This window comes from Ochlerotatus camptorhynchus, unplaced genomic scaffold, assembly GCF_037179485.1.
Source record: "Ochlerotatus camptorhynchus isolate MF236.1 unplaced genomic scaffold, CSIRO-AGI_Acam_v1.1 ptg000026l, whole genome shotgun sequence".
NCBI lineage: Eukaryota > Metazoa > Arthropoda > Insecta > Diptera > Culicidae > Ochlerotatus > Ochlerotatus camptorhynchus.
This window is the reverse complement of record NW_027040518.1, coordinates 992,738-1,010,215: the sequence shown is the minus strand read 5'-3', so window position 1 is coordinate 1,010,215 and position 17,478 is coordinate 992,738. Positions and strand designations below refer to the sequence as shown.

The following is a 17,478-nucleotide window of genomic DNA, read 5'->3' as shown; positions in this document are numbered from 1 at the left end:
AATTTTTCGATCTAGCGCTAACTATCACGCTACCTTTCATTAGATTTTGGTGATTTTGTTTGGCCAATGATAAAAAACGATCACACATCGGTATTTATCGGTGTGAAAATCAGTAGTATTTTTGCCTTCAAATAATGATTGGTATGTAGCTCAAAAGCCGGTGCCGGTGATGTAGTGGTAAGCGTGACTGCTTTCTAACACCCCGATGGGTCTGGGTTCAATCCCAGCCGAGGTCGGTGGGATTTTTCTGAGGCATAAAAATCTCTGGTCACGTCTTCTTTCGGAAGGGAAGTAAAGCCGTTGGTCCCGGACCATGTGTGTTGAATGGGTGCGATATCCTACGCAGGTGTGGAAGCTGCCTTCCTGCACATTCGATTGCCGTCAATGGATGGCAATCGATGTCCGTCGGTGATTGGCACTAGATTGTGGAACAGAGACCGACGTTAAAATAAAGGAAAAAAAAAAAAAAGTAGCTCAAAAATCGGTAGCACTATGTGGCTGTTCAATCAAGAAACTGCAATGAAGGGGGTAGTACACTTTGAACGTCCAAAAAGTAAGGCATTTTCCTTAATATTTTAAGCAATTAAACACTCAGGGAGGGCAAATATGTTATAAACCATTTTTTAGTCATCCTTCGAACTACAATTTGTATTTTTTTGAACTCGATTGGCATCTTCCCGTGGCCGGTGCACCAGGTCGCGCGGGCGTCCTCGCGCGGAAGTCGGAAAACGGCGTGGGAAAATACTCCTTTCCATGTGATCCTGGAACATAAATCGAACAAAAATCGTGATAAGTAATGAATTTTTTTTTTCCCTAAAAATGCTTACAAAATCGTGTATTAAAAATCCATTTTTGACAAAATCGAAAATGTGGATACGTATTTCTAAGCAGAATTTAATTCTGAACAAGAAAACTCAGGCGATATCCAAATTTGATGATAACTGGTTAGAGTTATTTCCCAAGCCAGTTTGAAAAACCCCGTTTCGAGATAAACGCGTTTAAAGATAAAAATGCTCTCTCAGCGCGCCGGTATATGTTTTAGGAAATCGCTTCGTAAAGCGGTAAGGAATATTCTGGCGGACTTGGAGTATACATCCCAAGGAACATTTTAAGCCAAAAAACTGCATTTTTTTTTTGATAAATCAAAGTGTACTCCCCCTTTAAGTTCAAAAGAGCCTGTTTCAATGCTTGACTTGTAATTCTAAAATTCCCCAAAATTTAAAACCACTCTAATACTACCGGATTCACCTTTCACTATCCAAATAAAGACAGACCCACTCGATCTCTCAAATCCTCACAATCTAAACCTTCCAATTATAGAGACGGAATCCAAGCACCGAGAATAAAATAAAAATCCCCTCCCTGGTAGGATATCAGACCGGAGCAAACATTGGTAGACTGTATAGGCTAAGACTCCACTATATATTTTTTTGTTTCAGCAGAGAACGAAACCCGAAAACTGCCCCCAGGCTTCCATCATAAAAAGTGTGTGGAGTCGGGCCAAACCCAGAGCTTAAACAATTGTGGTGCTTGGAGAGCATTTTTCCTACCTTGAACTTTGGGTACGGATTAGAGCTTTGAGCAAGCATTAGGAGCTTAGGGAAATTCCCACCGAAACTAATTTAGATTTAAATTCGCCCACCTGCCAATGCAAATGATACCGATATTTTTCTGCTTGGTTTGCTTTCAGAAACAACATTCACCACCTGGACGGGAACTGGGGTAGCCTGGCGGATTCGTTGCGGAGTTTGCACATTTCCGGTAATTCGATTTCGGAGCTGTCGCTGTTTTTGCACGAGGACAAACGGTCGAATCATACGGTGCCGACATTTCAGGCATCGTCTTCGATTATCACCGCAAAGCACCAGCTGCAACCACTGCAGACGCCTCCGCTGCCAACGCAATCCCAGCAGCAGCAACAACAGCAGCAGAAACCGTTTGCCAAGCTGAAAAAATTAGTGTGGCTGGATATCAGCTCCAACAGGATAGCGCACATAAGTCCGAATACTTTTCCGAAATCGCTGGTGACGATTGATTTGTCGAAAAACATTCTGGGTGCGTTTCCGGCGGCCGTGCTGGAACATTTGCACGATTTGAGGATCCTGTCGCTGAAGGACAACCTGATCGGGAAGCTGGTGGGAGTGGAGCTGGGAGGGGCGCGGATCAAATTTGAAAAGTTGGATCTGAGTGTAAACCTGATAGACGAGCTGCCGCCAGGGCTGTTCAACGGAACGGTTCGTGTGAAGGCTATCAATTTCGATAAGAATTTCATCCGGGTCATACCGGTGGAGGCGTTCCGGGATCTGGGGGTGGTGCACATGGTGTTGGCATTCAATTTTATTGAATCGGTCGATGATGAAGCGTTTGCCACGTTGGAGCACACGCTGGAGTATTTGGACCTGGAACGGAACCGGCTGTTGGTGGTACCGAATGCGATTAGTAGTTTGAATAAATTGCGGTATCTGTACTTGACATCAAATGAACTGACGGCCGTGAATCGGCTGCCGCCGACGTTGAAAGTGCTGTCATTGAGTGGCAATAATTTTACTTCCATTCCGGTGGATGGACTCGCTAATTGCACGGAGCTGTCCTATCTGAATATGGGCTACAATAAAATAGCGGAAATTGAAGAGAACGATTTCGTCGGATGGGGTGCCAATTTGCAGACACTGCTGCTGAGGAACAATAAAATAACCAGCCTCAATTATGGGGTTTTCAATGGACTGGACACGATTAAGGAGATTAGTTTGAGCTTCAACGACATTCACTACGTGCATCCGAACGTGTTCGATAATGTGTCCGGCACGTTGAAGATCCTGGAGCTCTCGTTCGGCATCTATCGGGAGGAATATCCAATGGACGCACTGAGCGTGCTAACCGAGTTAATGTGGCTTGGGCTCGATAATAACAATCTAAAGGTGATTCCTGACGAGGCCCTTTCCACTCTGAACCAGCTGACGTACGTGAATTTTGCATTCAACCGGATCACCATCCTGCCACGTACGGTGTTCCGTTCGGACATTCACAAAAATCTCGTCGAAATTGATTTATCATTCAATCAGATTGAAACGCTTCACACCGGCACGTTCGATAATCTGGAGCTGATTCAAATCATAAATTTGTCGTCGAACAAAATAAAAACCATCGAGAAAAACAGTTTTTATGATTTGCCCTACCTGACGTACGTGGACCTGTCATTCAATGGGGTGCAGAACGTGAGCGAATGTGCGTTCAGTTTCCTGCCGGCGCTGCTCAGTGTGGACCTGATGTACAACGAGTTGAGCTCGTTCCCGTTGAAAATGTTCAAGCACGTTTCGAATGCCACCACCCCCATGAGGCTGAATATTAGCAACAATGCGATCGATAATTTCGACGGTGATGTGAACTCTCTGCTCTATGTCTACTCACTGGACGCCAGCCACAATCTGCTTCAGGAGGCGGACGTATTCCAAGCGCTGGCCTACTCCCTCCGCATCCTCTATCTCAATTGGAACAATTTCACCACGCTCGGAAATCACGCCTTCGGTGATTTACAGATACTGGAAATTCTCAACCTCGCTCACAACAATATATCATCATTAAGACGGCGCAGCTTCGCCGGGTTGGCCAACCTGCAGGAATTCGATTTGAGCCACAACAAGATTGAAGTGCTCCAAATTGAGCAATTTTCCCCACTGAAAAAGCTTCGTCTATTGAAGCTGAACAACAATCGCCTTCGGGCGGTTCCACGGGATGCTTTTCTAAACACGCGTATCGAATATTTGGATCTTTCCAACAACCTGTTCGCGGCCTGGCAGGCAACAGCATTCGCCGACATCGGATTCACCCTTCGCTCTATCCAGTTTAGCAACAATCTGCTGGAATTCCTCGACTCTTACATGTTCACTAGCACGCAATTCCTGCTGGAGCTAAACCTTTCCTCTAACCAAATCAAAATCATACCCGACAATGCCCTAGCCAATCTGAACAATCTCACCATCCTGGATCTCAGCTGGAACCCCTTCCTGACGGTGAACTTTAAGGAAATCTTCCTCAACGTCCCACGCCTTCATGAACTCCACCTCCAGCACGCCGGCCTGTACCGATTGCCCTCCCTGATACTGCCTCAGCTTGTCACCATCGACATCAGTCACAACCACATTCAAGAGATCGAATCACTCGAAGAACTCTACTACCTCCGAGAAGTCTACGCCAAGGACAATAAAATCAACAACATCACCAACCTGCTCCGCAACCTACCGCAATCTATCCGCGTGCTGGAAATCTCCCGCAACCCCATCCGAAAGATCTCCTTCCACGATTTCGCCCAAAACCGCCGGCTGGAAGAACTCTTCATCGAGGACATCAAAATCACCAATCCGGACATCTTCATTAAACTACACAATCTGAAAAAACTTCGCATCAACTCCCAGCACAACTTCTCCGAGCTCATCTCCAAGCTGCGCGGTCTCCAGGAGCTCTACGTCACCGTGTACGAAGAACACCTCGACGACAGTCTCTTCACGGCCAAAATGCACACCATCACCAAGCTGAACCTACTGGAAATCACCGGCCGCCGGCTGGTGTCGATCCACCACAAAGCCTTCGTCGGGTTGGCGCGGAACCACGACCTGAAGCTGCGGATACGAAACACCCTGGTGAACGACCTTCCGCCGGGCATATTCTACGCCCTCAAGTACATCCCCCGGCTCAGCATCGACCTGTCGGATAACCTGCTGGCGGCGCTGGCGCCCGATAGCTTCTATCCGAATGCGAGCTCCTGGGACGCGGTGGGGACCCGGAGCGTCATCGGCGGTCTGGACATCAGCAACAATCCGATGCAGTGCGACTGCGGCCTGGTGTGGCTGGGGCACTGGCTGAGGCGGTGGCTCCGGGAAACGACCCAGGTCAACCCGATCCAGAAGGACGAGATGCGCAAGATGGTTCGGGTGAGTGGAATTGTTTGTTTTGTTTTTGTGTTTTGGTTTTAGAAGCCTTTGTAAAATTCTGCTGAATCGTTTGAGTCTTTCAGTCATTTAAGAGATGTTGAACTTTTCCAAATAATTTTATTTGAAGACCACGTATTTTATGGAAATCCTATATTAAGACTTCTTTTAAAATAATCAGAATTGATGCCAATGGAGATAGTTAGCTACGTCAGGATAAACAGGTCTGGATAAAGTGTTATTGTCATTAGGCTAGGTTTTCGGTATTTTCGGAAGTGATAGTATTTTTTTTTAAATAAGATTTAAAAAGTCGTTAACATTCAATTGTGATTTAAAATGACTGAGAATGATAAATAAAGTAAACTCCCCCGTTTCGGATATTGTTCCGTGAAGCTCCGTGGTGACGATGTGACTTCCGATTCTTACCCATCGGGGAACGGCAAAGGTTTTCTAGTGCAGCTAGATTCCGCCGATATTCTTTCCACTGCGCTTGAAGTTCTTGGTTAAGTGGTTCATCCCAGCCGCAGTTTTGCTTCCACAGTTCCTGGATGAAGATCTTTACCTGGATGATAACTGGGCCAACCATACCAAGCGGGTCAAACAACCGCAAAACATCGGAGACGACCAAGCGCTTCGTAATCGTTGCCGACCAGTTGAACGATGGGAACGTGAAACGGAAAACTTCTGAACTACGTTCCCACACTAAACCCAATGTCTTGATGGAAGTTTCAGACGCTGAATCCAACAGCTCGATGACTTCTTGAACCAACTGTTTACCTTCTTCTATGGAGTCTACTCCTGAGAGCATGTCATCAACGTAGAAGTCCTTCTTGACCACCTTGGACGCTACAGGATGCGTTAGCGCTCCGTTATCTGCTAAACGCTGCGAATGACGTACCGTACCGTAGTGGTTAATTCGTACGTGCGGTATGGAGCATAAGGGGCAAATCTCCACTTGATGCTCAGCAACGGATGATCACGACGTTGAACTTCAACCATGCGATACATCTTGGCGACATCGGCGTTGACTGCGATACGGTACATGCGGAAACGTAGCGAGATACTAGGCAAATCATCCTGTACTACTGGACCAACCATGAAACTCCGGTAGACGTTTGACAGCTTCGTAGTCGTGCTGTCTGGCTTAAGAACAGCGTGATGTGGTAGATAGTACCTTTTTACTCCTACCTCTCCGACCTCCTCGGTGACGTCCTTCATGTGTCCAAGTGCAAGATATTCGCGAATGAATTCGTCGTACATCGTCTTCAGCTCTGGATTTGCAACGAAACGCCATTCCATGTCCATCAACCGTTTTATCGCTGTGGTCTCCGAATGACCTAACCGATTAATTACGGATTCCTTCTTCGGCATCGTCACAATAAATCTGTCGGTCTCGTCTACGATCGTTGTCCGGGTGAAATATTCTTCACACGCTGACTCCTCTAAAGAATGCGTACTAAAGTTTCGGCATGTATCTAGGTCCCAAAACCTTGCGAGTTGATCTTGGAGCTCGGTGGTAGATGATACGAGGGTCAGAGAATGACATCCACAGTGTGTATGCTCGGGAACCTTTCCGGAAACTATCCAGCCAAAATTTGTGTTATGCAATGTGGGTCCGTCTTCAGTCGCTTTTTGCTGTTCACTCCTCAGGAGGTCCATGTAGTATTCCGCCCCGATGATGACATCTACAGGACCAGGTTCATAGAAGCGTGGATCAGCCAAAGATGACGATTCCGGAAGTGTCCAACCACTGATATCGCAGGTTGCAGTCGGTAGCGACATAGTCAACCGTGGGAGGACGTGGAACTGCATCTCTTGCACGAACGATGAAATGCGATCTAACCTCGGCCTTACTACAGCACTGACGAGTTTTGTTGAAGTGCTCGTAGATGAGCCGATCCCTTGAACAGACAGATATGACGGCGATTCGTGGAACTGAAGTTTGCTTGAAAACTCTTTCGTCATCAGGCAATGCTGGGAACACGAGTCCAGCAGCGCTCGTGCCAGCATGGAATTGCCATGACGGTCCTTAACTTTGACTAGAGTGGTTGATAACAGGATGTTCTGTGTAGGTGTGATTGGGAGTGCGATGTGTATTTGACTTGTGGAAGGTGTGGCTGTGTTTGTGGCTAGTGGTTGAGTGGCTGTTGATTGAGTGCTTTGTCCTTGCAATGTGGTGGATGTATTGGTACTAGCGTTGTGTGTTTGTTGGTTCAAGTTTGTTGGCTTGGATTGTGATTGCCGTCTGATTTGTGTCGGAGGATTTGATTGCTACTGTGGAACGGAGGATCTAGCTGATGCACCATGTAGAAGGGAGTAGTGCTTCTGTTGGCAGTGAAGACAGACACCCTTCTCGCAGTTTCGTGCGATGTGACCAGGACTCAAACAATTCAGGCACAACCTTGATTTGAACGCAGCTTCACTGCGCTCGGAAACTTGAAGACGTTGGAATTTGCCACAGACTAATGCAGAATGCCACGATCCACTGCAGAATGGGCACTTGCTTGAAGATCTCACACGGATGACTTCGACGACCGTTGATCAGACTGGCTCGGCTTCGTTGGGGCGACGGCTTGCAGCACTGCACAATGACTTCGAAGGAAACTGATCAGGTTTTCGTACGTCGGTACACCCTTTGAATTGTGGTGTGTTTCCCACTGCCGTAGAGTGGCAGGATCCAGCCGGGAATACACCATGTACACGAGAATCGTACTCCATGCAGCAGTTTCTTCGCCGATCTTCCTTAGCATTTGCGGGTTCTTCTCGAAAACGCTGATGATATTACTCAGTCCGTTGTAGCTTTCTCGCTTCAAGCCTTCCACGGCAAAAAGGGAATCCAGATGTGCCTTCACAATCAGCTTCTTGTTCTCGTAGCGGGACTCAAGCGCCTTCCACGCTACGCTGTAATTCACAGCCGAAAGCTCCACCGACTCGATCTCTTGCAGGGCCTCTCCTGACAGGGCTGACTTCAGATAACTGAACCTGTCCATATCGGTTAGGTGCTTGTTTTCGTGGATCAGGCTGCGGAAGCTATCCCGGAACGTAACCCACTCCTTAATCCTCCCACCGAAAGAAGGAAGGCGAATTTCTGGAAGTTTCACCTTCGAGAATCATGCTTCGGATCGGTCACCAAGTTGACCTTTTCCGACAGACATCGATGTAGATGATAGTGTGGTCTGCTTCGACCGAGGGGGACGAGAAGATTGATGACGATTCTGAAGATTTCCTGCAAAAAGATGATCCGCGATGCAAGTAGATGCGATAAATGAAAGTAGATTTTTCGAAGATTGATTCGCAAGTGTGAGATTTGTTGAGCATCTAAACTTGAGATTTAGATGTGTCGCCCCCCTCGGCTTCGACAACAAACTGGCCTTCACGGAGTAATATCGCTCCTCGAAACTACTCAAAGCTAGCAGATATTCCTTCTCCTGCGTTTCCTCGTCAGCATCAGCATCATCAACATCGTCCATCAACAGCTCAATTCGTTCCCGAACCTCGTAGAAAACCTTGCTGACTGACGCTAGCGTTTCCAGTCATACGCTGACTTAACCAGAGTTGCGACCTATCACAATCACGATCATCAAACAGCTGATGGTAGTAACGCTTTGTACATTCCTATCAATGTGCTCGTCGAAGCTCTCTCCATGACCAGCAAAAATTTGCGCCTTTTTAAGATCTAAAAGTTATTTGAAGACACCTTTGCTAAGAAATTCGAAATAAGAAAACTAGAGCAAAACAACTGTTTTTTTAAGAACCACCCTAACTCAATTCAAGAAAATAGCTCTAAATCGGCCAATTTAAGAGGTACAAAAAAGTTATTTACAATAAAGTTGCTTGAAATTAGCTCAGCTATAACTTTGCCGAAAAATGTTTACCTTAATTTATTCAAACAAAAAAGTTAGATTTTTGATTTTAATGATAATAGGAACCACCCTAGAATTCATTGTCATAAAAATGAGGGCCTACCTTTAAGGAACAACTTTGTAGCAGAGACTTTTAGTCTAAAGTTTCAATTTCAGGCTCAAAACATATCATTCCACCTAAATCTGCATTCTGGACCACTGTGCATTGATAGTGATTTTCAGCACTACACTGCACTTTGACTAACTACGAAAGGCGTAATTAATCAGTATGTTATACACTGCACAGAACTTTCACCAAAACACTCCCAATCGACTCGACGTTCCACAAATTCGCGACCTCAAGAGACAGATTGACTTCTCAAACGACAGCAGCGAGGGGAAATCGACCAGAGAGGACAAATAAGCCGACAAATCCAGCAGACTTCGCTTATCCGGCTCGAAGGACCAAATGTTTACGCCCGTCACGGGAAATCTTTCGGACACACGAGAAAAGTACGTTTTTACACAACAAAAATACACTTTATTACGCGACCACAAATTACATTTATTACGGTAAAGGACGGAACGAACTAAGTGTCTTCCGCGATGGTTTATTGTAACTGATAGTTTTGCTACTATCTATTGCCACACAGCTGACTCAATCGGTAGCGATCGGTTGTCAGCTGTATGTATATAAGGAGCAACAAGGCTCGGCGGGAGAGATTCTCTCTCGTATCTAATCTTAATTAGGGATGCACATGCTAAACTGTGGCATCGATATTTCTTTTCTTCTCGCTCTAACAGGAAATGCCTCTAATGTTGGCCTATGGCTCTGAGACTGGGCCCATCGCTAAAAATCTGCAATTTATCGTTCATGATCTAGATGAACACGTCATTTGGAAGGTACTAATGGATATTTTGGTCGCTATTAAAAATTCAGTCGATTGCTGAATTTATGTATGGGCCCAAATTAAGGGGCATTTAGGCCGCCATTTCCCCTATTTGACATGAATACCGATTTGAAATATTCTCGGTATTCTGGTCGGTATTGGAGTCCGTGAGATTGCAAAATCGAACCAAAACAGATCCAAGTGAAATACTTTATTTTATATATCTCTTTCACTCACGTTAAATCGCATTTGGATATTCAATACTCTTTAAATTTGATTTTTAAACAAATATACTGGCAATACCAAAAATACCGAAAAAACGCCCTATTTTTAATATTACCTCTTTGTTTTGTCTTACGCTGGAACATGATTTTATCGCCACAATTATCTTCAATAAGAATAGCAAAGAGCAAAAGAAACGACAAATTTGCATTAATTCCACGAAACTAGATCTTCTCCGATTTGCACAAAAATGTGTGTTATAGGCAATCATTCACATTTTTATAAAAGTTCGGCCATTTTGGATGTTGTATTTTTTGCCAAATGGCGTCTTTGAATAGTTTCAATAAATTGTAACACGAAAACATCACTTTTTATTGAAATGACGTCTGAGACAAAGTTGAAGAGGAAAAGAAAGTCGGCAGGTGCTTTCAAAAATTGTGTGTTTTGTAATTGTAAAATTGATCTGTGACTAAAGTTTCAGCGCAATTGATCATAAGACAACAAAAATTATATCATGTCAAAATTGACCATTTTTTTAAGAAAATCGCGAACTGAAAAAAAGGTTGAAGGGAAATATCCCAAGTAGCACAATTCTGTACCAAAAAGTTGTAGCAACTTGTGTATAGCTGAAATAAGTCGTATATAAGTGTCCAAGACCAATTTATAACAAGGGTGCTACTAGGGATGGTCAAAAGGACAGAAAAGTTACATGGACAAAAGGTCGAATGGACTTAAGATTAAATGAAATTTACAGGAACAAAAGTTTGAAGAACAAAAGTTGAATGGCCAAAAGGCCGAACGGTTTAAAGTCGAAGGGACAAAAGGTCGGATGATCAAAGATCGAATGAAATTCAAACGAACAAAAGGTTGAAATGGACAAAAGGTCGAATGGAAAAAAAATATCGAATAGTCAAAAGGTCGAATGAAATTTAAACGGACAAAAGTTTGAAATGGACAAGATGTGCTATACCCAAGTTGTCTAGAACAACTCTCACCGTAAAGCATATTAAATAATATTTACATTTGTCTAAACAGCCGGGATGAATCACCAATTCAGGTAAAGAAGAGAAGGTAGGTTATTTACGAACGAATAGTATTGCTAAAGTGCATACGGTATGTTTTGCTGACTTTCCTCTTTTACCTACTGGTGGTCGTTCATTCCGCGGCGAGTAAAGAATCATATTTCAAAACAAAGTTGAGTACCGAAGGTCGTTTATTACAGTGCTGTCCCGATTTTGTCAGCCCCTTCTCAAATTTTAGGCTGACAAAAACGGGAAACTGACAAAATCGGGGAAAAATTTTACATTATTTTTGGATCAAAATTATTGCACAATAATGAAATTCTAATATGATAAGGGGTGCTATAGGATAATATGACTAACAGCGCTTATTTACGTGTTTTGCAAAGTAGAATTAATGGAGTTTCACCCGTAATCACCAAAAGAGCTGCAGAACAGTCATCCGGGAAATTTTGACGTAGGACTACGTCTTTGATTTCTATATGGGGGTACACTTTGTGAAAACCGAAAATGGAACATGTAACAAATTAAGAAAGATTTTGAACGTTAATAACGCAGCTGCCCCTGGTGCAATTTCAATAATTTTATCCCCAATCGATCAGAAATATGGCTACGCATCGATAACAATGCTTCCGAATGTTGATTTTTAACAAGAAACTATTGAAAAACTGGTAAATGTCCAGCATTGTCCAAAAGCGTCGAATTAACTAACAAATCCACCTGAGGCCTGAGGTGTTCCTGAAAAACGAGATCCGTGATGCTGTCACCTACACTTACAACGCCAAGCGTAGGCGGCCATGGATGTCATCTACGTTTTGAAGTGACAGAGACGCACTCTGTTTGGTTTCGGAGGTTAAATTATCACCAACTTTGGCAACAAAACGGCTCTTTTCAGGACCACCAAGCTTATTACAGTAAAGAGTAGGAATAGAATTCATCTGCCTGTTTGTCCATATTCAGAACCAACGACCACACAAAATGCTCATGTAATCAAACTGGAAGCAGGGGTACACATTATTTTGATCAACCTTGATCAACTTTGAATCGCCACGGCCGGATATTTTCGATGGAAGAAGCAACAATCTAGCATCTAATTCGACGAAGACGGCAGGAAACATTTGTGAAGCCGAGTTGTTTACGAAAGAGAGTGTCGATGAAGAGAATCGATCAATGTAGATAGGACCTATTGAAAAGTGACACGAGATTTGTTTTCCGTACTGAGCTCCAATGCTACCAACGCTAGGGAGGCAGCTCCCACACCTGGACCTTACCAATCGACCCAACTCAACCGGGGACCAAAGGCGTGATGAGAGATGTTATGCCTTAGAACATGCCGGTGGCGCTGACTGAGATTGGACCCAGGCCTGCTGGAGTGAGAGGTAATCACGCTAACCACCGGCGCCGATATCTTTCAAGGTGATATTACGGCGAATGAGATCGACCCAAATTTGAGTTTAGTTATCTCAGAAATAAGAAATAAAGTGCAGGAACTCAGCGATGAGTAAATTTGCCTCATGTTTTCCCAGTTTTTTCCCGGATTTTCCAGGGAAAAATTCCCGAATTTGAGAAAAGTAAATATTGGATTCACTCAGTCTATTGGTACTACTACGAGACTGAATAAAATTTTCGTCAATTTCCTCATTTTCTGGCAGATCTTTTAGGTTTTCCACAGGAAACCATGAGACAAATTTACTCATCGCTGAGTTCCTGCACTTTTGGCGATTATGAGTGAACTAGACTCAAATTTGGGTCGTTCTCATTCGCCGTGTACACAAAAGGAAAAGAGCCAGTGTCGCTACTTGATAGCAAACTACTCATAATGGGAGGAGTCTTTGTAGCTTTTATACCACTTGGTTGCACATTATTCTGCTTTAACCTGAAAAGATATAAAAGAGCGCTGCTGTATGGCATTAGCTGACACTCTTTGCTCGACTGTTGAGCTGTTCAGTTCGTTTTCTTTTTCGTTCGAGTTCTCGCTTCGATTCGGTTTGTGCTGTCGCGTTGCGCCGTGGAAGCGTCGCCACCTTCGCGCGTTCTGGCAAGTTTACTGCAACTTGCCAACACGAAACAAATGGTGCGTAAACGTACCAATGATTCAGCAGCGGGCCCTTCAAAGAAGGTGGTAATCCAGCACAGCGCGTCGCAAGATGACGCCGGAAAACGGGTACTGCAAGCCAACCAGTTTGCGGTGCTCCCCGAAGAAAATGGCGATGGTGACGTCGTTCCCATCGCTGCAAGAGAGCGGATTCCCCCGCTTTTCACGCCGGAGAAGGATGTTGCCAAGCTGCGTGCCGAACTGGCAAAACACAAGCTGCTGCCTCGCTTCAAGCTTTGCAGCATCGACACCAAAATCATGTGCTCCAGCCTGGAGGAGTACAATCAAACAGGATGTTTCCTAAAGGAAAACAACGTTGACTTCTTCACGCACGATCTGCCATCGAGCAAGCCACTGAAGCTGGTATTGCGTGGATTACCGTCGTTCGAGGCGGCTGTGGTTAAATCCGAGCTGGAGCGGCTTGGGCTCAAACCTGAGGCGGTGTTCCCAATAAACCGGCGTTCCAACCACAACACCAGCTTCCGTGACCAGTTGTTCCTGGTGCACTTCACGAAGGGATCCACCAGTCTAGCGGCTCTGAGATTCAATATCCGGGACCTGTTTCAGGTCATCATCAGTTGGGAGCATTACAAATCCCAACATCGTGATGTTACGCAGTGTATGAACTGCCTTTCCTACGGCCATGGCACCAAAAACTGCCATATGAAGACTATCTGCGGCAAGTGTGCTGGAACTCACTCGACTGCGTCCTGTGAGCAAGATGATGACATCGAGCCAACGTGTGTCAACTGCGGTGGTAACCACCAAGCCTCCAATCGCGGATGTCCCAAGCGAGTGGAGTTCATCAATATCCGTCGGAAGGCTACGATCAATAATCAGCCCGGTCGCCTCCGTAATCATCGTTCGCCTCCTGCACGCACGGAAGTCCAGTACCCAGCTCTCCAGCCCCGTCGACATGTTCCGAACTTAGAACCACTTCCGCTGAACAACCAACAAGTCAAGCATGTGAGTATTCCTAACAATCGAACAGTCCAGCATCGTCTCGCTGCTGCTGCTGCCCAGCCAATGCCAGGTCCCTCCACCGCCCCTGGTTTATCATACGCTGGTGTTGTCTCAGGTGAGCCTGTCGACGATTCTCCGTTCACCTCGGAGGAACTTGTGACGCTCGTGGCCGAGGTCATCATCATCTTGCGCACCTGCAAGACTCGATCTGAACAGCTTCATGCTGCCCTGTCCCTTGTCACTAAGTATGGACCGTGAAGCCATCAAGATCGTAAATTGGAACGCTTGCTCCTTGAAGAGCAAAAACATCGAGTTTGTTGAGTTTCTCAATGAACGAAACATCGACATTGCCATCATAACTGAAACCCACCTGAAGCCTGAAACAAACGTCTACCTTCCCGATTTCCGGCTCGTGAGGCTAGATCGAACCAACTCTGGAGGAGGAGGAGTGGCTATTGCAATAAGGAGAAACATCTGCTGTCGACTGATGCCCAGCTTTCAGCTGAAGATCATCGAAGGGGTGGAAGTTTCTACTCCTATCGGCCCCATCACCATCGTCGCGGCTTACTGCCCCAAACAAGTCAACATCAGGGACGGATCGGCAGCAGATCTGCGACGAGATATTATCAAGCTAACACGACGACGGGAAAACTTTATCATCGCTGGCGACCTGAACGCCAAACATCAAGCTTAGGGCAACAATCGGCGCAATCAAAACGGCACCATCCTGAACAACGACCTGCAGGAAGCGCATTACAACATCTTGAGTCCGGAAACTCCCACCCGGTTGAGTCGGTCCGGTGGTCACGCTACCATCGATATATTCATCAGCAACATGGGCAACAACATCGCTCAACCTATCACCTATCAGGAACTCAGCTCGGACCACTACCCGGTGGTGACTGAGGTGGGATCCTCCGTAAATCGATTTGAAGCTTTCCGGCGCAACTATCATCGTGTTGACTGGGGTCAGTTCCAACATTGCGTCGACACCGCTGTAGACTACGATGTCCAACCGGAATCGTCCGAAGATGTTGACCGGTGTCTGCGCTCCATCGATCAAGCAATTTCCCGGGCCAGGGAGCTACATGTGCCAGTATCCAGACAGGTGAGTAACACTCTGAACCTTGACAGGCCTACTAAAGACCTCATTAGACTCCGCAACACGATCCGTAGGCAGTACCAGCGTACTGGGCTGCCTAATCTGAAGACCAATTGCAACCGTTTGAGCAAAATCATCCAAGCCAGGATGGTGGATCTCAGAAATATCGATTTTGCAAACAAGATTCGCTCTCTCCCAGATTGTGCTAAGCCATTCTGGAAAATGGCAAAGGTTTTGAAAAATAAGCCGAGGCCCATTCCTCCCCTTTCCTCTCCTAACCAAAATTCGGACCCATCTTTACTAATAACCCCATTTGAAAAGGCCAATGCTCTTGGACAACACTTTGTAAATTCACATAACCTTGGCCACGCCATGGTGAGTCCCCACGAGCCTGCAGTATCACAGGCAATGGCTAGTGTCGCTGCCACCCCCGTAGTTGTCCCTGACGAAAGTAGAATATCGGCTGATGAGGTGATAGCAGCGATTAAATCAACAAAGAACATGAAGGCTGCTGGTGTCGATGGAGTGGTCAACCTCGAGCTGAAAAACTTGAGTGTTGACTTCTTCAAGCACCTTGCAGTGGTCTTCAACAAGTGTTTAATGCTTGGCTACTGCATGCTGGAAGTTAGCCAAAGTTATTCCAATTCACAAACCTGGCAAAGACCCTACCAGTGCCAAAAGCTATCGCCCCATCAGCCTCTTGTCCTCCATCTCGAAGCTATTCGAAAAATTGATACTCAGCCGTCTGCTGGTGTTTTCAAATGATAATAACATCTTTCTCAAAGAGCAATTCGGGTTTAGGAAAGGCCACTCTACCATCCACCAACTCGCACGGGTTACTAACATCATCAAGCGGAACAAGTCCGTTTCCAATACATCTGCCATGGCATTGTTGGACGTCGAGAAGGCGTTCGACAATGTCTGGCATGATGGTCTAGTGAACAAGCTGCATCGATACAACTTTCCGAACTACCTCGTGAAGATCATCAAAAACTACTTGTCGGGCAGATCATTCCAGGTCTACTTGAACAATGTCTCCTCTGATACGTTCAACGTTGATGCAGGGGTCCCTCAAGGTAGCCTGCTTGGGCCTATCCTATTCAACATTTTCACGTCAGACGTTCCTCCCCTGCCGGGTGGTGGTATCCTGTCAATGTTCGCAGATGACACCTCCATCATCTATAAGGGTCGAGTGATCCGTGCTCTGGCGAGTAAACTACAATCAGGCCTGGATGTTTTGTCCGACTATTTTAAGAGCTGGAAGATTTGTATCAATGCAGCTAAAACACAAACCATTCTGTTCCCACACTCAAATTCACCTCGGCTTGTTCCACCTGCTAACAACAAGGTCCATCTTGATAGCACTCCCATTGAATGGTCGAGTGAAGTAGTCTACCTTGGTCTCACCCTCGATAGCAAATTGCTATTCCGATCCCATGTGGACAAGACATCCACCAAGTGTAACATCTTGATCAGGTCGCTCTACCCTCTGATAAACAGGAAGTCCACCCTGTCCCTCAAAAACAAGCTTGCTGTCCACAAGCAAATCATTCTGCCGGCTATTGAGTATGGTATGCCAATCTGGGAGAGTTGTGCTAAGTGCCACCACTTAAAGCTTCAGAGGATCCAAAACAAGATCCTCAGAATGATCCTTAACAGTCCACCGCGAACTCGTAATTCTGAGATTCACCACCTGGCCGGTCTTCAAACACTCGAGGAGCGAAAGACTTCCACGCTGGAAAGGTTCAGAGTCGCCTGTCTGCGATCAAACCACCAGATCATTCGTGATTTGGCAACCTAGTATAAGTAGTTAGGTGCTCAAGTAGGTAGGTTATCAAATTTTTAAATTCAAACCAAAACAATCCCACAAAGGGTATCCTGTAAATTAGCGCTAAACGCAATCATCACATTAGAATAACCAATCAACTAGAACAAAGATGAAGAGCCAAAGGCTAACCAATTGAAATGTTAAATCAAATGTTGAAACATAAAACCCAGAAAATAAACGTAAATTTTACTACTACTACTACTATGGCATTAGCTCATTTTCGCTTCGGACGGCGTGGTGAACAGCAATAGCAGCAGTAGGAAGGTGGTGGCTAGTCCACTCCTTCACACCTAACAAGCAACAATTGACTGGTCGTGGCAAAGGAGGAAAACGTCTGGTAAAGGAGGCGCCAAGCGTCATCGCAAAGTTCTTCGAGATAACCGCCATCGGTCGTCTGGCTCGCCGTGGTGGTGTCAAACGTATCTCCGGTCTGATCTACGAGGTGTGTTGAAGGTGTTCCTGGAAAATGAGGTCCGTGATGCTGTCACCTACACTAAACACGCCAAGCGTAAGTGGCCATGGATGTCCTATTCAATAAAACGGCCATCAAGCTTACAACAGTAAAGAGTTGGAATAGAAGTTATCTGTGCTT

The 17,478-nt window shown here is 45.5% G+C and overlaps 1 protein-coding gene across 1 annotated transcript in view; it reads left to right on the top strand.

The window, feature by feature from the left end:
• Nucleotides 1-17,478, top strand: part of LOC135708192 (chaoptin) — a 358,531-nt gene that overhangs the window by 294,857 nt on the left and 46,196 nt on the right. The window contains exon 4 of the mRNA XM_065230201.1: nt 1,691-4,928. Within this exon, the coding sequence (XP_065086273.1) occupies nt 1,691-4,928 (3,238 nt within the window). The remainder of the gene's footprint in view (nt 1-1,690; nt 4,929-17,478) is intronic.